General features: G+C 40.9%; 1 protein-coding gene across 1 annotated transcript in view; it reads right to left on the bottom strand.

The window, feature by feature from the left end:
- The window catches only part of LRBA (LPS responsive beige-like anchor protein), a 568,467-nt gene that overhangs the window by 77,875 nt on the left and 468,044 nt on the right, over positions 1-22,548 (bottom strand). The window contains exons 48-50 of the mRNA XM_044300361.1: positions 21,508-21,597; positions 13,869-14,046; positions 11,282-11,344 (exon numbers count right to left, since the gene is read on the bottom strand). Coding sequence (XP_044156296.1) covers positions 11,282-11,344; positions 13,869-14,046; positions 21,508-21,597 — 331 coding nt within the window. The remainder of the gene's footprint in view (positions 1-11,281; positions 11,345-13,868; positions 14,047-21,507; positions 21,598-22,548) is intronic.

The raw sequence follows: 22,548 nt of genomic DNA, 5'->3' as shown, positions 1-22,548 counted from the left end.
AAAAAATAAAATCTCACATGGACGCACCATACCCCTCACGGAATCCAAATGCGTAAACATTTTTAGACATTTATATTCCAGACTTCTTCTCACGCTTTAGGGCCCCTAAAAAGCCAGGGCAGTATAAATACCCCACATGTGACCCCATTTCGGAAAGAAGACACCCCAAGGTATTCCGTGAGGGGCATATTGAGTCCATGAAAGATTGAAATTTTTGTCCTAAGTTAGCGGAAAGTGAGACTTTGTGAGAAAAAAACAAAAAAAATCAATATCCGCTAACTTATGCAAAAAAAAAAAAATTCTAGGAACTCGCCATGCCCCTCATTGAATACCTTGGGGTGTCTTCTTTCCAAAGTGGGGTCACTTGTGGGGTAGTTATACTGCCCTGGCAATTTAGGGGCCCAAATGTGTGAGAAGTACCTTGCAATCAAAATGTGTAAAAAATGCCCTGCAAAATCCGAAAGGTGCACTTTGGAATATGTGCCCCTTTGCCCACCTTGGCAGCAAAAAAGTGTGACACATCTGGTATCGCCGTACTCAGGAGAAGTTGGGGAATGTGTTTTGGGGTATCATTTTACATATGCCCATGCTGGGTGAGAAAAATATCTTGGTCAAATGCCAACTTTGTATAAAAAAATGGGAAAAGTTGTCTTTTGCCAAGATATTTCTCTCACCCAGCATGGGTATATGTAAAATGACACCCCAAAACACATTCCCCAACTTCTCCTGAGTACGGCGATACCACATGTGTGACACTTTTTTGCTGCCAAGGTGGGCAAAGGGGCGCATATTCCAAAGTGCACCTTTCGGATTTCACCGGTCATTTCTTACACATTTTGATTGCAAAGTTCTTCTCACACATTTGGGCCCCTAAATTGCCAGGGCAGTATAACTACCCCACAAGTGACCCCATTTTGGAAAGAAGACACCCCAAGGTATTCTGTGAGGGGCATGGTGAGTTCCTAGAATTTTTTATTTTTTGTCGCAAGTTAGTGGAATATGAGACTTTGTAAGAAAAAAAAAAAAAAAAAAAATCATCATCATTTTCCGCTAACTTGTGACAAAAAATAAAAAGTTCTATGAACTCACTATGCCCATCAGCGAATACCTTAGGGTGTCTACTTTCCGAAATGGGGTCATTTGTGGGGTTTTTCTACTGTTTGGGCATTGTAGAACCTCAGGAAACATGACAGGTGCTCAGAAAATCAGAGCCGTTTCAAAAAGCGGAAATTCACATTTTTGTACCATAGTTTGTAAATGCTATAACTTTTACCCAAACCATTTTTTTTTTTTTGCCCAAACATTTTTTTTTTTATCAAAGACATGTAGAACTATAAATTTAGCGAAAAATTTATATATGGATGTCGTTTTTTTTGCAAAATTTCACAGCTGAAAGTGAAAAATGTCATTTTTTTGCAAAAAAATCGTTACATTTTGATTAATAACAAAAAAAGTAAAAATGCCAGCAGCAATAAAATACCACCAAATGAAAGCTCCATTAGTGAGAAGAAAAGGAGGTAAAATTCATTTGGGTGGTAAGTTGCATGACCGAGCGATAAACGGTGAAAGGAGTGTAGTGCCGAAGTGTAAAAAGTGGCCTGGTCATGAAGGGGGTTTCACCTAGCGGGGCTGAAGTGGTTAAAATGCTCTATAACTGGATTCATAACCAACATAACTTAAACTACTTTAACACCAAGGGCAGTGGACAGCATGCAGGATTTCACTGGATCCAGCACTGCCAGATGCGGACAGAATGTCCGCCGGCCCTTTTAAGTATAATGGGGTCCGGTGGAGATCCATACACAATCCGGCAGACAAGCGGAGAACCGGCCAGACACAAACCGCTGCATGCAAAATCCATCAATACGTTTATCTATCTGTCTATCCATCCTGACATGTCACTGACACGGCACATAGAGGAGTGGTTATTGAAGGGAAGAAAAAGAAGCACTGTGAGCATGTGTGTCCTGTATTACAAGGCTCCACTACAGGACGTACCCAACATCAACTGAATTCGGAACGGATTTGCCACAGGGCACAATAGTCGGCTAATAACTTTGATAAATGGTAGTATTTAGGGAAAGTGATTATAACAGCGATATCTGTTGGGAGGGACACATTTATAATAGTAGCACAAACCCTATAATACTGTAACTATTAAGTCTTAATTTTAAGTAAGGTTAGGTTGCCATCAAATATATTTTATGCGGTATCATTTCCATTTTATAGACACTAGTTAGATCATTACCTCCCAATACTAGCACTGTGTTTTTTAGTAAAAGCTCAAGCACTGTACATTAGCATACAGCACTATATGAGGAGGGGGCAAAGCACATGCTACCCAACATCTTCTCCCCTGAAACACAGCACTAAACCATTTCACATTCCGTGCTACACCCTTAGGACGTCTCAGCTGTAACGCTACAAAAATAATGCAGGTTGAAACATCCTTCAGGTCTCTGCTATGAGCTCTGGTTTCGACGCCTTCCGAATAATAAGGACCGTTGTGCTTCTTTACGAGGCAATAATGTGTTCCTCTGGTGGGTAAACAAGTCAGTATTGTAGTTTATTCCAGCCAGGGATTTGGATTACAGCTCTGAGAGTCAGAGCGACAGCATTATGACTGCTTTCTCATACAGGTCATTTTTTTTTCCTTCTAAAGTTTCAAAAACTGTTATTCAGCTGTAAACAGTCATAATCGCAGCAGAACTATCGTAAAAGAGAAATGTTAGTGCTCCGAATAGGCAAAAGCAAGACAGTCCTTCCAACCCATATTGCATGCATAATATATGTCTAGGTATTTATTCCTTTATTGTATGGGAAAGCCGCTCACGACCTACAAAGTACTGGGGAACGTTAATAGTCAATAGAAGATAAATGCATACACTGTATCTCTTGGTCACGATTTTGACAACTAGCGTGTAAAATGCAGAAATTGATAATCCTAGTACTGACATGTGCCCCAGCAACTCAAAATGACAGTCCTCATCTTTTACCACCTCCCGTCCACCCATTGAATATAAACGTCCGGGAGGTGGTTCTCTCTCTCTGAATGGACGTTTTAAAACGTCCATTTAGAGATCGCATATACGTGCATCTGCTGATCGGGTTGCCCGCTGTCAGTGACAGCAGGGCAACCCTTCGAGAAGGCAGGGACACCGAGCGCTGTGTATACAATGCAGGAAGAGCTATGCGCTTCCTGTTCCGGCCCGGCGGTCATGTGACTGCCGGAGCCGGGAGAGTGCCGAAGCTGTGAGGTCTTTCAGAGACCTCGATCAGCCCTGCACTGAGGCTGTACAGCCTCTCTGGGGGGTGCATTTCTCTTGTAACTGGGGCTACTATGTCAGTAAAAAATAAAATAAAATAAAAAGTGAAGTAAATGTCCCCCAGAGGTCTTGTATGACCTTATGGGGGACGCAATGTGCAAAAAAGAAAAGGCTTCACATGTAAAAAAAATAATAATTCCCATGTAAGGAATAAAAAAATAAAAAAATGTTAAAAATAGAAAAAATAAAATAAAATAGACATATTTGGTATTGCCGCGTCTGTGACGGTCGGATCAATAAATATATCACAAGTTCGATAAACACCATTAAAGAAAAAACTTTTTTTTTTTAAAAGCCAATTTTGTCACCTTTTGTCACAAAAAGTGCAACACCAAGTGATCAAAAGGGCGTATGTCCCACAAATTAGTACCAATAAAACCGTCACCTCATTCCGGAAAAAATTAGCCCCTACATAAGAAAATGGCAAAAAAAATAAATAAAAAAAAATATATAAATATAGCTCTCAGAACATGAAGACACATTAAAACACTTTTTTTGTTTAAAAAATGCTATTATTGTGTAAAACTTAAATAAATAAGAAAAAGTATACATATTAGGTATCGCCACATCCATAACGATCTGCTCTATAAAAATGTCACTTGACTGAACCTCTCAGGTGAACGCTGTAAAAATAAAAACTGTGCTAAAACAACCAATTTTTTGGTCACCTTGCCCCATAAAGTGTTATAATAAATGATCAAAAAATCATATACACCCAAAAATAGTACCAATATAACTGGCACCTTATCCCCTAGTTTCCAAAATGGGGTCACTTCTTGGGAGTTTCTACTGTAAGGGTGCATCAGGGGGGCTTCAAAATGGGACATGGCATCTAAAAACCATGTGGCGCTCCTTTTCTTCTGCACCCTGCCGTGTGCCCATACAGCAGTTTATGACCACATGTGGGGTATTTTTGTAAACCGCAGAATCTGGGTACTAAATATTGAGTTTTGTTTGGCTGTTAACCATCGATGTGTTAAAGAAAAAATTGGATTAAAATGTAAAAACTGCCCAAAAAGCTAAAATAAAAAAATTTGATCTCTCTTTTCCTAATTCTTGTGGAACGCCTGAAGGGTTAAATTTTTTTTTTGTAAAATCGGTTTTAAGTAACTTAAGGGGTGTAGTTTCTACAATGGGGTCATCCACTATGTAGGCCCCACAAAGTGACTTCAGACCTGAACTAGTCTTTAAAAAGTGGGTTTTGGCAATTTTCTTTAAAATTTTAAGAATTGCTTCTAAACTTCTAAGCCTTCTAACGTCCCCAAAAAGTAAAATAAAATTTCCAAAATGATGCCAACATAAAGTAGACATATGGGGAATGTTAAGTAATAAATATTTTATGAGGTATCACTTTCTGTTTTAAAAGCAGAGAAATTGAAATTTTGGATCACTTAAAAAAAAAAAAATATTGGGTAGTTAAAGTGACAAAAAAATGGCAAATTGGTTCTTTTTATTTTTTTCCCTGTTACGCCATTTGCCGTATGCAATTAATGTTGTTATATTTTAATAGTGTGGGCATTTTTGCACACGGCAATGCCCATGATGTTTATTTATTTATTGTTTAAGTATTTTTATTTTAAGGAAAGAGGGGTGATTTAAACTTTTTATTTTTTATATTTGCAAAAACAATTTAAAAAATAAATAAAATTTAAGTCACCTTGGGTGACAATAACTGGCAATCATTAGATTGTCTATTGTGTTCATTGATGTCTATATAGACACCACTGAACACTTCATTTGCACTATACCACTACAATGCTGCCACCTAGAGGCCTGTATTCGTTTAGTCATCTAATAGGCACTAAAGCCTGCTGCTAGATCAATGTAACAGGTACATATTTGACCATGGCATCTGAAAGGGAAAATGTATGCGATAGCAGAAACCCGGCGGCTATGGCGCGCACAGCACATGCGAGCGGGCGCCATGTTTGGGGACAGGACTTCCGCCGTACATGTACGGCCGAGATCCTTAAAGGGTTAAAGAGGACCTTTCACCGATCCCGACATTGTGAACTAAGTATACAGACATGTACAGCGGCGCCCAGGGATCTCACTGCACTTACTATTATCCATGGGCGCTCCTCCGTTCTCCTGCTATGCCCTCCGGTATCTTCGGTCACCAAGTTATAGTAGGCAGAGATTTCAGTCACTAAGTTATAGTAGGCGGAGTCTGCCCTTGTTCTGCTGTAGCGCTGGCCAATCGCAGCGCAGAGCTCACAGCCTGGGAGGTTTTCTCCCAGGCTGTGAGCTCTGCGATGCGATTGGCCAGTACTACAGCAGAACAAGGGCAGACTCCGCCTACTATAACTTAGTGACCGAAGATACCGGAGGGCATAGTGGGAGAACGGAGCGGCGCCCGGGGATAATAGTAAGCGCAGTGAGATCCCCGGACGCCGCTCTCCATGTCTGTATACTAAGTTCACAATGTCAGGATCGGTAAAAGGTCCTCTTTAAGTTACACATGCAAAGCCTATTCAGTTATAATATCAATGCATTACATTGGAGATATTCCAATGGACATGTCCAGACCTGTTTGGATGCACTCAGGCTGATGTCAGCAATACAGTATAAAATACTGTAGTAGTATAAAAGGCAAGCTGGACAGATTTTGATAAAGTTATCTGTTATAGTGCTATCAGTTTTGAAACTTAACATTGATATACACAAATGTGTTAACGATCCAGACAATTTCTGCTACATATGTGGCAAATACACTACTTATGTTCAGCGTAAGAATCTGACAAAGCGAGTACGTCTTGCAGCTTGGGATGCATTTGTGCTAGTAGTGCAGAACTTCCTTGGGAACAGACAAGCTGCAAACTATGCTGAATTAGTAGACAACATGCTTACAGCACATGAACAACTTGGCTGCCAAATGTCATTGAAAGTGCATTTCTTACATTCCCATCTTGACTTTTTCCCACCCAATTTGGGACACGTAAGTGACAAACATGGAGAGCGGTTCCATAAAGATATTTCTACAATGGAGAACGGGTATCAAGGCCGCTGGAATCCCAACATGATGGGGGACTGCAGCTGGTTTTTGGAACGGGGAAATATGACCGTTCACAAACGCAAAAGCAGATGCCTGAAGCACTTTTAACAGTACTGGGCCTTGCTCAAGTAAGACTTTTAAACTGAAAAACAAGACTTTTTGAAATGTTGTTATTGCATTACATTTTCCTACACTGTTTACTACGCAAACTTTGATGTAGATCAGGTTATTGTTGGAGTAAAACTCGTTCTGTTCAAAATTATTCAATGCTTTCCAAGTGCTTAATTCATTTAGGCTTACTTATGCATAGCAAAATTTTGTGACGTGTTACAACAATTCTGACTTCGGATTTGTAATCCGCACACTCGATTTAGTATAGGACAAATGGTTTTTGCCCACATGGTTTAATGGGACCGGCAGGGATGCAGCCTGTTTCCAGCATTAGCTGCTAAGCACCATTTTATGTCCGGCTGAATCCTGGCACTAATACCAGAAATAGGCCGGATCCCCGCCGGGTCCCATCATAGTCAATAGGGCCTGGTGGTGTTCCAGCCCTTTCTGGCTAGAATGGGTATGATGAACTCCAGCAGGCTGTTGTTCTCCCGGAAGTGTGAAACTAGCCTTAATCCCCCACCATCCAGCACTTCCTCTCCGATCCTCACCTCTGTCCTGTGTTAACAATCCTGCATCATTGACAAACCTGTATACAGCACATGACCACTGTAGCCAATCACTGGCCTCAGCAGCATATGGCTTGAGAAAGCTGCATCGGTGTAACTACAGACTGGAGGTGAGCACTGGACTGGCAGTGCTGGAAAAAAAAGGTGGTTAAGTGGTTTTGGAGGTTTTAGGGAGATTTTGACTTGAGTCAGGCAACCCCTTTAATTAAACATCGGCTATGTAATCAGCTTTGTACCTGTGGCCCCTGGATCACAAAGGTGCACAAAAGACTGGACAGAATAATTTGCTGTTCCTCCATCGCCCTCAGCATTTACAGATACTCATAGCGCCAAAATCTTTAAATCTTATGTTTTGAAAAGTATCTACACTTCAAGTAACCTTAGTCCATTGGCACCAGTTAACTTGAATCATACAATGCATGGAGATATACAATATTTATTAAAGAAAACGTCTTCACGCTCCAGTAGTTCATTTTCTCTAAGCTCAGGAAGCGCAACAATTTCTACCTTTCTTGTTCCTGCTAATGTTCCCCATGTTATTTCCCACAATCATCATGTTCTCTTGTGAAGTCATACACATCTGCGGCAAGAAATGGAGAGTAATAGCAGAAAGAACTTTCTGCAACCACCTCTGCGCATATAGTTACACGGAGAGACATGGTGGTCACCTGCTTAGGAATTCAAAATGGTTTCTAGGCAACCTGAAGTTTCAAAGCATGTAAAATACACTGTAGTGGACCTTCAAGGAGAAAAATGCAAGGATGTGTTACTGCCGTGGATAACAACATAATTCTCTAACAAAAGCTAAATCTTATAGTGCGTGAAAAGTACCTGTAATTGGGGACCTGCAGGTACCTATTTATTTAATTTTTTTATTAAATAAAATTAGGGTCAAGTTGTAAAAAAAATTGTATATATTTAATTATAATTTTTTTTACAATTTACCAACATATATGGCCAGACTGGGCTGAAAGGACACTCTTTCAGCCTCCGTCTGTCTTATGTAACCATATGGACAACTTTTACAGAGTACGCTGGGAACCAGCCTAAGGGGGGTAATGTCATTCAAAATATGCATTTTTTGGGTTTTAGCAGTTAAAAAAAAAAAAAAAAAGTATATATCGCCACTAAACTGACCTAATGCATTAGGTCAATAATGCTGCTTTTGATGCATAATAAAATAAATCCATCAATTCGTACAATAATAAGGTTAAAATAGGCTAAAAAAATAAATAGATAAATAAAAAGCATAACACTGTTCCAACAAAGTATTATTGGGTCTGGAAAAAAAAAGTGTAAATTAAAGATGTGTTTAGGTCTGTGAGCTGGAGCTGACCGCCTGGGTTCCATCACATGTGAGTTATCAAGTAGCAGGGGGGATATATATGTACTAACATGTCTGATACTCCCCTGTCTCAAGGTTAATGCGCTTTCTACGAGATGAAAGTGAGGCTACACTGCAGACATGAGTTATACTAAAGAAACTGATATGTTTATGCGCCAGGAAAATGAAAGTAGCTGCAACATCAATACTCCTTCATTCCATGTTGTTTAGCATCAAATTCTTTAGTAAGTAAATGTTCTCTTCTCTGCGGGTGCCATCAAGCTTGTTATTTTCCAGAACCGCCTGCACTGATTTACATCTCCACTAATGTTACATAAAAAGAGCTTCTTCGTGACACTGGTTTGTCCCTGCTCTATTTTCCCGCATCTGGGTCTTTCCCCATAGTGTCAGATAACGTGGTTCTCCTAGAGATTGTCAGACTTCTATTGTTCAGAAATTTGGTGAATGTGTTGCATTATGAGTAGTCGTTAAAGAAACACTACCAGCCTTTTTTTATTTTATCATATTTGTGAATATTCTATGTATTTTATTTTTTGGTTTTTTGCATATAATTTTTTTAACTGAACTGAAGTCACTCCATATATTCTACTTCCTGTCCAGGCTCTTTAACGTCCTCCTTTGTTTGGGCTTTTAGCATGGCAAACAGCCACGGTTGACTTTCTTGTCAAACCATTCACTCTACCAGACATTTTTTATTGTATTTTAACATATTTGTGAATATTCTATGCATTAGATTTTTTTTAAATGTTTTTTTTAAATATTTTTTTTTTAACTAAACTGAAGTCACTCCATATATTCTACTTCCTGTCCAGGCTCTTTAACTTCCTCCTTTGTTTGGGCTTTTAGCATGGCAAACAGCCTCGCTTGACTTTCTCAGTCAGAGCATTCACTCCGACCAGAGAGTGACTGAATAAGAGCATCACACATTACGCTGATAAGTGCAATGCTCCTCTGTAGACATCTTTATCAAGCCCTATCAAGAGAACAATAGAGGTGTCATTCAATTCTACAACTATTATAATAGAATAGAAGATAGCATCTTTCCCTCACAGCAGTAGTAAACTGACAATAGATCTCCTATCTATATGTGAGTTTTCTCTCTGTGTGCCGACTGCTACAGAAGGACAATATTTTGAATTTAATTTTCAGTGTAGCGCCCAAATGAAAAAGATAAAAACACCCAAAAATGATTTCTGTGCTATTTTCCATGAATATTGAGCTTTAAAAATACACATGCCTAACAGAAATGCCCCCTCAATAGGCATGAGAAGAGAATATTGAATGTCTGCTTGTAATTTTGAATGATATTAAGACTACATATGAATGTACAATGCTGGGCTGTTACACAGCAAATTTAACCCCTTCTGCCAGAGGTACACAAATGTAAACCAGTATATGCTGGTCGTTGTGTGGCATTAATGGATGTTTGCATTGGAATGTAATGAAAAAACATGCTAGATAGTACACACTGTCACAGCCAGATCCTAACAATATGAAATAATCAGCCCCTGTCACCACAACCATCAAACCCAACACTCAGAGAGCTGCTCTTCATTAAGATTATTAGTAACATATCCAATGGACAATTACCATTAGGCCCGTAACTAGTATGCTGGGACAAGCGGGGAAGACGCAGATGTCTCACTCCCTGCTACCCTGAGCCCTGTGGAGCAAAAATAATAAAACGGCCTTGTGGACAGAACGATGGAGGGGATAAAAGGAAATCCATGCACAGAAAAAGGGAACATAACAGAAAAACAAACAAAACTATATGGTATGTATAAACTGAAAAAGAAGAAAAAGCATAAAAAAACACTCCTTAAAAATACTAGTTGAAAACATATGATACACACAATTCTTAAACTACAGCTTTGGCTTTTTTTGTACAGAGCAGACGCTGTGAATGCACATACTGTAAGTGGCGGTGCATTCGTTTTCTTAGCTTTCCTGCCGTTTGTGTACCATCAGGGGACTTGCTGATAGGGAAGCCTAGCAAACTCTATGATAATGAACTGAAGCTCATCCATTTCCATCCCCTGCACATCGCTCAGAGAACACACTATAAGTCACAGAACGACTGCCTTCTACTTCTGAGGAGGATAAAACCATATCTCACTGCCCATCATCTTGACTCCTCACACAAGGGAAGTGGAGACAATGACAGACGGGGATGAGACAACGCTTCACATGCTCATACAAACCCCAACGTATCGCACACAAATCTACTCATCTCCATAATAACATTTTCGCACATCCGCAACGCTTACTCCTTTTGTCTACATACAGAAAGAAAAAATAATAATCTGGTAAAGAAGGATTAATAAAAGGTTTAGTAATTAAAATAAATATATACATATAAAAAATAAAATAATATTTATATAACATTATATATACAAACACAGACAAAGCTGTACATTAATTTGTAAAGCACGTAAGGCAGGTGCATGAAAAAAAAAGGATTGATTCTGACAATAAAGCCCTGCTACCAAGATTTTATGTCTCTGCACAGAGAAGAACCTTGCTGTTATTATGAAAATTTCCCTAGGAAAAAAAAAAAGCCGCTCTAGCACATTACTGAACGCCAATTCATCATAACGGGGCCTCGCTCCTGCTCATCAACAAGTCTGAGTGATGAAAAGATCCAATATTATCCTGACAGTGTTTCATGCGCCATTCTCAATCACACATTATTACGGCATCCATATTAATTTTCGGTGACACACGTCCTAGGCCTGTTCAAATTAGGCAAGCCAACGAGGGGGAGTTGATGAAATACCAGCATAGCCACAGCTCATTGCATTCCAATTTGCATGCAAATGGTTTATCAGGAGAATTCCATTCCAGGCAACTGGCAAGTGAAAAACAACAGTAATCTACACTTCAGGGCTACCATACCGAGCTTAATGAATCGCAGAGAGAGGAGAAAGTGACAGACCTATGAGAGGATCGATTTCCACCGGCAGCTGGTACGGCTGGTCCTGCACAGCACCTTGATGGGCTAGAGGGAGGGAAAAAATGGTTTAGAACAAGGGCACATCTACTGGATGTGTGCACATAACAAAGGAAGCCGCATAGACAGACAATGAAGACAGCAGCAAGGCAGACACAAAGATCTACAGATACTGGTGATTACTACATACCTGTAACACTGGCACACACCACATACAAGTCTATATACTAGGCGTGGCGTAGCAATTTTAGGCCGAATGCACAAGACCGTGGAACACGGCCGTGAGCGGTCCGTGGTATCCCGGCCTAGAATCCTGCTCAAAGCAGGAGCGCACGGCGTCATTGGTTGCTATGACGCCGTGCGCTTCATGCCGCTGCTGCACTACAGTAATAAACTCTTATAGCTCATACGAGTGTATTACTGTAGTGCAGCGGCAGCATGAAGCGCGCGGCTTCATAGCAACCAATGACACCGTGCGCTCCTGCTCTCAGCAGGATGCCAGGCCGGGATACCACGGACCGCTCACGGCCGTGTTCATTCGGCCTTAGTCTGATGAAATCTTAAAGCGGTCTAGAGTCAAAAAGTATGACTGCTAGCTATAAAGTACTGCGTGCTACAAGCATGCTGGACACTAGATCACAGAAACCAGTTCAGCCAATACTGATGCATCGTGTAACGCCTGGTACAGGGCATGAAGAGCAGAGGATGGAGACTGAGCTTTCCTTTGGAGTCATGCACTGCCTCCCTAGGCCCTGTACTAGGCACATAATCAGTTTTATATGGAGTGTTCCTTTAAATGGATCATGTAGAGCAGGGATGCCCAACCTGCGGCCCTCCAGCTGTTGCAAAACTACATCTCCCAGCATGCACTAATAGTTGTAGGTTGTCCAGGCATGATGGAACTTGTAGTTTTGCAACAGCTGGAGGGCCACAGGTTGTGCATTCCTGATGTAGAGGCTATTAAGGAACAAGGACATACCCCAGACTGAGATTGCAACTGCCTAAGGGTATGTTCACAATGACGGCAAAATCCTTTGCAGATGTGTGGCGGATTTTACCACAAGTGTGAAATCACATACAAAATGCTCAGAAAGAATTGACATGACAAGTCTGCACCCATGTCAATATCGGCAGCGTGTGGATGAGATTTATTAAAATTTCATCCAATTTCCTGCAACTGTAATACACTGAAGATTTTCACACAAAAATCTGGCAGAAAATCCTCAGCATATCTGCTATGTGTGAACATACCTTAAAGGGGCACTGACAGGCCCAATAACCATAATTAGCTGTACATATCCATGCACAGGTCTTCTAATGTGCATTAAAAACATATAAGTATCCCCCCTGTCCACATTATGAATACAGTAAACTCACGTTTTATCACCTGAACTAATCGCTGTTCTTTCTGCCCAAGGGGCGGGGTTTCAGCTCCACTTGCGCCGCCCAGCTCATCAATATTCACTTAGCTGGGCGGCTTCTGCTGTCCCCGACCTTCCGAGATCCGGCGCATGCCCAATAGAAAGCTATGGGTGTCGGGCGCATACGCAGAAGCTGAAAGCGACTCCGATGCCCATAGCTTTCTATTGGGCATGCGCCGGATCTCGGAAGGTCGGGGACAGCAGAAGCCGCCCAGCTAAGTGAATATTGATGAGCTGGGCGGTGCTTCAAAACGGCGGTTGGGCTGATGCTGGCTGGGCGCAAGTGGAGCTGAAACCCCGCCCCTTGGGCAGAAAGAAAAGCAATTAGTTCAGGTTATAAAACGTGAGTTTACTGTATTCATAATGTGGACAGGGGGGATTCTTATATGTTTTTAATGCACATTAGAAGACCTGTGCATGCATATGTAGAGCTAATTATGGTTATTGGGCCTGTCAGTGTCCCTTTAAAGAGAAATAGCATTTCTTAATGCATGACTTAAAAAAAAAAAATTGTGTCAAAGCCAGGGGTGCATACAAAAGAAATGGGACGTATACAGTAAAGGCTGCGTATGCTTTCTGTTCGGCCTCGTGCCTATGACCGCATTTGGGATATGTTTTCCGATCCGCATTTTGTGGGTCAAACGACCTTCCCATTTAGTTCTATGGAATCCGCAAAAAGAAATGGACAGCACACAGTTATCATTCATGTGCATTCTGCATCCTTGTGGCCTTTCCGCCAATTACAGAACATGTCCTATTTTTGTCTGTTTTGCGGACAAGAATAGCGACCTCTATTGATGAAAGTGAGAAAATGCGGAATGCACATGGACAGTATCCTTATTCTGCGGATTTGTGGTTTGGGGATAGCAAAACAGATATAAGGCCTTAGACCCACTTCTGGATTTGGCTCCAAAAAATGACACCTAATCTCATAAATACGGCCATTGCAATAAGAAAACCAGCTTATTTGATACTCTCTATATTGCAATAAGGAACAATGTGAGCCGCATATATTTTGGGGCTGATGTAAAAAAATAAAAAATAAAAAATAAATTTCATCTAGTAAGAAACACCATACATTTGTATCTATTCATTCACATTTCAGCACATACACTCTAATACTAATTGTCTTGACTTTCACCCATACTCACCAGGAAGATTGTGCCACTTGTTCACTGCAAAGAGCCTGTTAGCGGTGACAGTAATGACTGCAGGACTGGTCAGCCCTGGCTGAGTATTCGCTGCGACGTGAGTGATGGGTGAGTTGGAGGGGAACTTCAGAACCATAATGACATCGTGCTGAGCTTGGTCTGTAAACATCAGTGGAGTCTGCAGGAGGAGATACTGTTGAGTGGGGACAACAAGAAACCAGACAAGAGGAAGACGGGAACAAAAATGTAAAGACGAATCAAAGGACAAACGGAAGGGAAACAGGACAAGAAAAGGGAGACCTGATTATAATAGAAAAGCATACAGCAGCAAAAAAAGCAAAGCAAACCAACACTAAGGCAAGTAAGGGGGAGGCCTATAATAATCAAAGGTCATACACTATGCAATGAGCCACACCTGTGCAATGAGTCACATGGTACAGTACTGAAGCCCCCTCAATATTAAGGGGGTTGTCCAGCCGTTAATATTGATGACCTATCGTCAGGGACCCCCGCCAATCAGCTGAAGAGGAGGCAGTGCTCCATGCCAGAAACCACCGCTTCCTCTTCATTACACTACGCCTCATCTCGGAAGTGCAGTGTAATGATGAGCGCTCGTTTCATTCAATTGAATGGAGAGAGTGCTAGTAATTCGACTACGCCGCTGCTCCACAGGAGATGAGACGTAGTGTAATGACCAGGAAGCTGGGTTCACATGGAGTGCCCCCTCCTCGTCTCACGGCTGATTGTTGGGTGTCGGACCCCCGCCCATCAGATATTGATGACCTATCCTGACAATAGGTCACCAATATTAATGGCTGGACAACCCCTTTAATACTGAAAAGCAAGGGGCCCCTTCTATGATGTCTATATGCCCAAGGCTGTCTTCATAAGATAACCCCTTAAAATGACTGGCCCGTTAGGCAATGCCAGAGCAGGAATCGTTCTGACATAGCTGCTCTCCATTTTGGATCATATGAGGTCTATATGCCCTAATACAATAATACATGGACATCAGTTGTCATCAGACAAGACAAGAGAAGAGAAAGTCAAGAAAATTGTCTAAGTCCCGTAATAATTTGTTTCTTTATAATATGTTCATCACATGTGGTGCAGAAGAGGAAGCACTACTGTGATATTTCAGCATTTACTTCATGATATGGAAGTAAAATGCACCTTGAATGCAATGGGCATTAGGCAAGTGAACTTGGTCTTAACACAACTCTCTGGCCCAGATTTACTAACCTAAAACTACATCAGACTCTCACACAACTCCTAAAAGTAGATAATGATAACCCAGACACACAAATTAGTCCAAAATATTAGACTTGGTCATTGAGTTGTCATGATACCAAAATGTTAATTCGATCTCAATACCAAGAAAAAGTATTGAGATATCCAATACCACGCAAAAAAAGGTATTTTTTTTAAATTCTTTTTGGGAGGGGGGGGGGGGGGGATGGGGACAAAGTATTGATTGCCCTGCTCACATACTGGACAATATAGGGTCAATATTAGGTACATGATGGGGTTACTTACTGTTAATGTGAGGCACATGGTTTTATCGACCTCTATATGCCTCACATTAATAGCAAGTAACCCCATCATATACCTTACATTAACTCCATGTTGTTCATTGTGTGAGGAGGTAGTTGACGGGATGACTAGTAATGTGAGGCACATGGCGTTATAAATTTGGACCTCCATGTGCCTCACATTAATAGTTAGTGATGTCATCATTAACCCCATGTTGCCCATTATATGAGGTATATGATGGGGTCACTGTTATAGTGCATTCACACGCCCATATGTATTTTGCGGTCTGCAAAACATGGATCCACAAAAAAAAACACAGATGACGTCTGCGTTGCTTCCGTTTTATTGCAGACCCATTGTAACAATGCAGATTCTTGTCCGAATAGGACATGTTCTATTTTTTTTGCGGGGCTGCAGAAAGGACATATGGATGCTGTCTGAATGTTTTGCGGCCCCGTTGAAATGAATGGGTACGCATACAATCCACCAAAAATCCGGACCAAAAACAGTCGTAGGCATGGGGCCTTACTATTAGGTCCCATATACAAGACCATATTTTTGGTCTGCATATAATCCAATGCGGCTGCATGCATATGTCCATACCGCAGCCCTACAAAAAATAGAACATGTCCTATTCTTGTCCGTTTTGCAGTCAAGAATAGGCATTGTCAGAATGTGTCCGCAAAAAAAAAACAAAAAAAAAACGGAAGCACATGTGAGGCACATGGTTTATTAATTTTTGAACCTCCAAATGCCTCATATTAAAAGTGACACCATCATTAACCCCAAGTTACCATTATATGAGGATGTGATGGGATCACTGTTCCTATTAACGTGAGGCACATGGATGTACTAATGTAATAAGACCATATGTCTCACATTAATACAGGCATATAGCATGAAGCAAATACCTGCAAAGACTGCAGAAAACTTCTCCTGCAGCAGGATCCGTCTTCATGAAGAAGGCTAAAGGACTTTTGATAATGTCACCGTCGTGTGACCAGTAACAAGTGGATGTTACTGGTCGGTTACATCACTATAAAATCATCAAAAGGTCAAAAATCTCAGCAAGTACGTGGTGAGTTTCTTTATCATGCCCTCCTATTGCCCCACCCACCCACCATGTCCCCATCGGCAACTCCGTGTTTTCAGTGGCCAGCCGAGACATAGTAGGGCAGGAGGGACGCTGTCCTTTCTTCTCCACTGTGTGGCCGATGAGGAGCACACAGCGTGCGCTGCGCCATGTTCTCTAATAAGAGAAGATACTAACTGGCGCAGTAGCGCAGCCTAGTATTGAAAAAAATGCAAATCCCAATATCGTATCGAACCGGGTGAAAAAGTATCTAATAAATATCGAAAGTTCGATACCCAGTGCAACTCTACTTGGTCATTTACTAATTGAGGGAGTAAAGTCTGATCTTCACAACATGTTTGTGGAAGTGTATTGTGGCATAAACAAAGGAGATTTCTTAGAACCTCAGAAGAAAGGTTTGGAGAGTAAAACACTGCATTCAGGCATAAAAACCTCATACCATCTGTGAAACACATTGGTGGTAGTATCATGGTTGGGCCTGTTTTACTGAATCTGCCATCGTTGCCATCACAATCCTCTACCACACAAATCACTCTACCAAAGAATGGTTAAAGATGAATAAAGTCCTGAACTTAATCCAATAAAAATGCTATGGAAGGACTTGAAATGAGCAGTTCATGGGCAGAAACCCACCAACAACACAAATTTGAACTCGTTTTGTAGGGAGGAATGGGCTAAAATTCCTCCAAGCCGATGTGCAGGATTAATTAATAATTAACGTAAACATTTAGCTGCAGATATTGCTGCTCAAGGAGGTCACACCAGATACTGAAAGCAAAGGTTCACATACTCTTTCTACTTGCAGACATTTCTTATTGGATCATAAAATCAATAAACAATACAATCAATAAATAGATGACCAGGTATAATTATTTTTTTTACATTTGTTTGATTTGGTTATCTTTATATACTTTTAGGACTTGGGTGAAATTCTTATGTAGTTTTAGGTCAAATGCAGATATATAGAACATTTTTCTATAGAAAAGGGTTCACAAACTTTCAAGCTTCACTGTAGATGGCATAAACTTAGACAGACTGTCTAGACATGAACAACATTTATCACAGTGGCTCATAAATCTGGTGGAACGATTGTATAAAGTTAGACAGAATTGTCTAACTATTGGTTCACTTACTTTGAGACAGAATTTTACACCAGAATTTTTCAGCAATTTTGGTGCAAAATAGTTCATCATAGGTCATGTCCCTTTTCTCATAAAGCTTCCCTTTCCACTACGCCTCATCCCCATGCACTTAAGTCCCCATTCCCTGAAGTCTAGAAACCTTATTTGCTCCACATTGCTCCAAAACTGCACTACTTTTCAGACAGATTCTAGATGCAGAATAATTAGTAAATCTGGGCAACTGTGTGATATGAACAATGAGTCAGAGTACAAGTGACAAAAGAGACAGTTGGAAAAGTAAGAAAAACAAAAAAGATATAAAAATGCAATACTAAACATTATACATTCTAAATATTAAGATTATAAGATGACAAGTAGGAAATGTTATATGAAAGGAATGATGTGTTAACAGTGCAGCTCATTCCAGTTAGTGTAAAAACAAGTACGCCACCCAACCCAATCAGCAGTACCATCATTGGTCAAGATCAAGGAGGACTTTTTGAATGGCTGGCTTTTCCAACCTGATAAAAAAATAATTATTATTGCAGCAGTCTAAGGCCAGTTTCGGACGAGCATTTTCATCCTGGGCTGGACACTGCTACCCTGACTGAACTCGCAGCAGCATAATCTAGTATACCACCGAGACAAGAAAAGAAATGAGGAAAACAATATGCAGGAACAATAATGAATTAATAATGTGCATAAATAAAAGCAATACTCCACACCGTGATTACATTGTTTTTTTTTTTTATATATTAAAAAGCTATTAAAAATGCATTTGCATTTTTATTATCAGCCCTTTTTAAAAAGTTATTAAGAGTACTTACAAAAACATATTGCACTATGAATCCCTGTTTGTACGCCTTGCACAAAGGTGTAAATAAAGGCGACTAATAAGCTATCCAGACACCCTTCTGAGCAAGTGGCTAAAAGCCAATCAATATTATGAGTTAATTCTCCCTGGATGCTCATTCAATTAAAGGTGTCAGTAATGCCTCATCTGATGTGGCCTCAATTAAATCCAGCTATCTGATAGTGTGAAGGCACAAGGGGATTCCGCCGGCAGCAGACGGATAGGCAGCCTTCATGTGGAGGCTAATTACTACACCTGGCGTATATTATGGCGGCTGCACTTAACACAAGATGGCTCTCGTTTCTGGGGCGGAAGAGAAAAATGTGCACACAATAGCCCAGAGGAACAGCAGATGCATTAGAAGCTCCTATGAAATGCCTACCAAGAGCAAAGCAAAGTAACATTATTTTATACTCTTTATATACTTTACCCCGAGATCCACTGTAAACAGTCCCACTTCTGTCAATGGCATTTATCATGTAGAGAGAGTTAATACAAGACACGTACTAATATATTGCGATTGTCCATATTGCTTCCTTTGCTGGCTTGATTCATTTTTCCTTTACATTATACACTTCTTGTTTCCATGGTTACGGCCATTCTGCAATCCAGCAGCAGTGGCCATGCTTGTACACTATAGGAAAAAAGCGCCAGGCTCTCTGGTGGCCAGGAGTGTGCATAGGATGGTGCTTTTTCCTATAGTGTACAAGCACGGCCACTGGATTGCAGGGTGCTCGTAACCATGGAAACGAGCAGTGTATAATGTGATGGAAAAATGAATCCAGCCAGCAAAGGAGGCAATATGGACAATACATTAGTAAGTTGCTTGTATTAACTTTGTCTACATGATTAAAGGGGTTCTCCTGCCATATATATGATGACCTATCATCAGAATAGGCCATCAATATCTAATCGGCGGGGGTCCAACAGCTGGCGATCAGCTATTTGACTCTCAATGAGAGCACTGCTTCCTTGTCTTTAGACTACATATTATATCCTATGGAGAGGTAATAATATAATAACAATCACTCGCTACATTCACGTAAATGGAGCAAGTACTTGTGATTACACTCTCCTCCTCTACATTTAAAATATGTCTGCTAAATTTTATAGGCACACTTCCCCTTTAGGTGTTTTTGGTGGCAAAAAAAGACTTCCTTTCCTACCCCAGTTAAAGCAGAGGCAAGTGACGCTTGCGTAGGTACGCGGTCTTGTACATGTGAGTGTTTGTTTTTGCAGCACAATTTTTATTTCTGCACAATTGCAGCCAGGGTTAGAACCCGGCAGATACACTTGCACCTCTGCACAATATTCTTTTCCATCGACACTGTTTTTTAACCTCTTTTGATCCTGCTACAATCACCATATAATTCAACAATATGTAAAATAATGTAATAACCAGAAAGAGAGATCAATACAAACGGCTTTAATCAAACTAAACTCAAAGCTTCAGGTTAAGAAGTAAAGAAAAGTGAGCAAGTGTGGCATTCAGCCAATATGTGTAAATGTGTCATCTACTCATAATCCTCTATGTACCACCCACGAATTTAAGCCTAGCCATTCCAAGCCAAGAAAGACATAATTGCCTGCTAAATTTCTCCTATTTAACCAGAATTTCTCCAACTTTATGTCAACCAGAAAGCTGTACAATGTCCTAAAATCACCCACTGTTCATATAACCTCTGTGCAAAAGCGTCTAAAAAATAGTCTACATGCTGCACGCAAGACCAGTTCTAAGTCACTGCCCTATTAAAAAGACCAGATTCAAGCAGCATTATTTATTTTACAGAGCACCCACCACTTACTGTATAGTGTATCACTGCTGTTTTTACACCACTAAATAAAACACATCATATACAGGGCCAGAATTTATGCAGGTTTAGGGCTCATGCACACGAACGTTGCGGCCCGCAAACAGCAATATATGGGCATCGGCCATGTGCGCACCGTATCATGGATCCAGAAGATATGGAGCAGATGGCCACGGATGCACTACGGAGCGCTTCTGTGGTATTTCGGTCCGTGCCACTGCACCGCAAAAAAATAGAACATGCTTTATTTTTTGCAGTGCGGACAGATCGTGGACCCATTCAAGTTGAATGGGTCTGCATCCGCCAGTGCAAGCCACACAGACAGTGCCTGTGCTTTGCAAGGCACACATTTGTGTGCATGAGCCATTAAAGGAATAAACTATTGATGTCCTATCCTTAGGATAGGCCATCAATATGTAATCAGCGAAGGTCAGACACCCCGTCTATCAGCTGTCCTGGAGTAGATCTTGCGCCCCGGAAATCAGCACCAGAAAAGCATAGTACCGTCCTTTGGGTAAACGACAGAGCTTATTACTGCAGTGCTGCTCCTAATGAAATGAATGGGAGCAGTGCTGCAGTAAGGAAGCTCTGTGTCCACCACACAATGGAGTTCCAGAACAAGAGCTTCTGCAGAATGGCCGATGAGCAGGGTGTCAAGACCCCTGCCGATCAGATCTTGATGTTCTTTCCTGAGGATAGCCCATCAATAGTAAAATCCTGGAGAAACCCTTTAAGGGGACTATACATATTAATCGAAAGTTGTTTTAAAAAGGTCAACTTCAACCAAAACGATCATTTCTAGGGCGAGCTGCTCGAAGACAGACCATCATCTGGGAAGAAATCGTGTGGATTTTAAACAGTCATCCCATAGTTTCTACTCCATAAACAATCTTTCTGTGAAAGAATGTTCCCAAAAAGATCATTCATGCGTCCCCTCCCTGCCACACCCTCTTTTGTCGCATACACTGTGTTTATCCACCAGAAAACTAGCACAGGGAGATTACAAATTTCCTCCAATGCATCTATGAGAACATCTCTAAAACATGGCACCCAATGGAGGACGACGTTGCAGCACATGGATTCTCGGCAGCTCCTTAATATTATACTGAATCCGTTGTCTACCGCGCTGACTTATAATGCAGTCTGGCGGAGTGTCTCTAATGTGTCACATATTTAAGTGAAATTCAGGACTGTAGAAATAACTTGGATATCATAACAATATACTTACCACTTGCATGGCTGAACTCCTTGGAGGATGAGGCTCTATTAACATCTGCGATGGGGTCTGTCCAAAGCTACGGATTTGAGCCTCCACACCCTTAAAAATAGCAACGGTGGATTAATAAAAGGTGCTAAATATGAAATAAAGAGATGCATCAAAACCTAAATAAAAAATGTTCACAATCTCAGCTTTAGTTATATGCAAACTTATATAATCTCAGCGGGGGCCAAGTCCTATGCTTGGCACCAGTATATATGGTGAAGTCATTACAGGAGTATAGATGTTATTTCCATGAGAAACACTACACAACTTCTCTGTCCTGCTATGTGATATTAAGCAGAAACATGCTATGATATAACAATCAGAAATCACACACTCCACTGCTCGGCTGCTTATTAGCCCAAGTATGCACAGTTTCTTTTACCTTATAGATAAACTATATCATATGTTCTGGAAACACCTTATAACACCGCTAACCCTGTTCTGAAAGATGTCATAAAAATAAGGCTTAGAAATATGAATGTGTGCTTTTTCCCTAAATATATACAAAATCAAAGACTAAAAAGAATCCACACTTAACCTTCTAGTAAACCAAGGCACAATTCAAGAAATGCAAATAGCTTCTTATATAAAACTAAACCAAACGTTCCTCTGTTCAAATCTACAATATTAATAAGCAAATTGAAATCCATGCTGAATTAGTAGGGATCATTGTGTTCGTACTGCTCCAGCGGCAGTAACTAGAATGTCAACAGTTAATGTCGATTTGCCCCACCAGCCGGGGGTGAATATAGATATGCCCCACTAGCTAGGGATGCATATCGATATGCCCCACCAGCCGGGGGTGAATATAGATATGCCCCACCAGCCGGGGGTGAATATAGATATGCCCCACCAGCCGGGGGTGAATATAGATATGCCCCACTAGCTAGGGATGCATATCGATATGCCCCACCAGCCGGGGGTGAATATAGATATGCCCCACCAGCCGGGGGTGAATATAGATATGCCCCACCAGCCAGGGATGACAATGGATATGCTCCGCCA

Source organism: Bufo gargarizans, chromosome 1, assembly GCF_014858855.1.
Source record: "Bufo gargarizans isolate SCDJY-AF-19 chromosome 1, ASM1485885v1, whole genome shotgun sequence".
NCBI classification, from domain to species: domain Eukaryota; kingdom Metazoa; phylum Chordata; class Amphibia; order Anura; family Bufonidae; genus Bufo; species Bufo gargarizans.
The sequence above is the reverse complement of the archived record's forward strand: the minus strand, read 5'-3'. Positions and strand labels throughout refer to the sequence as shown.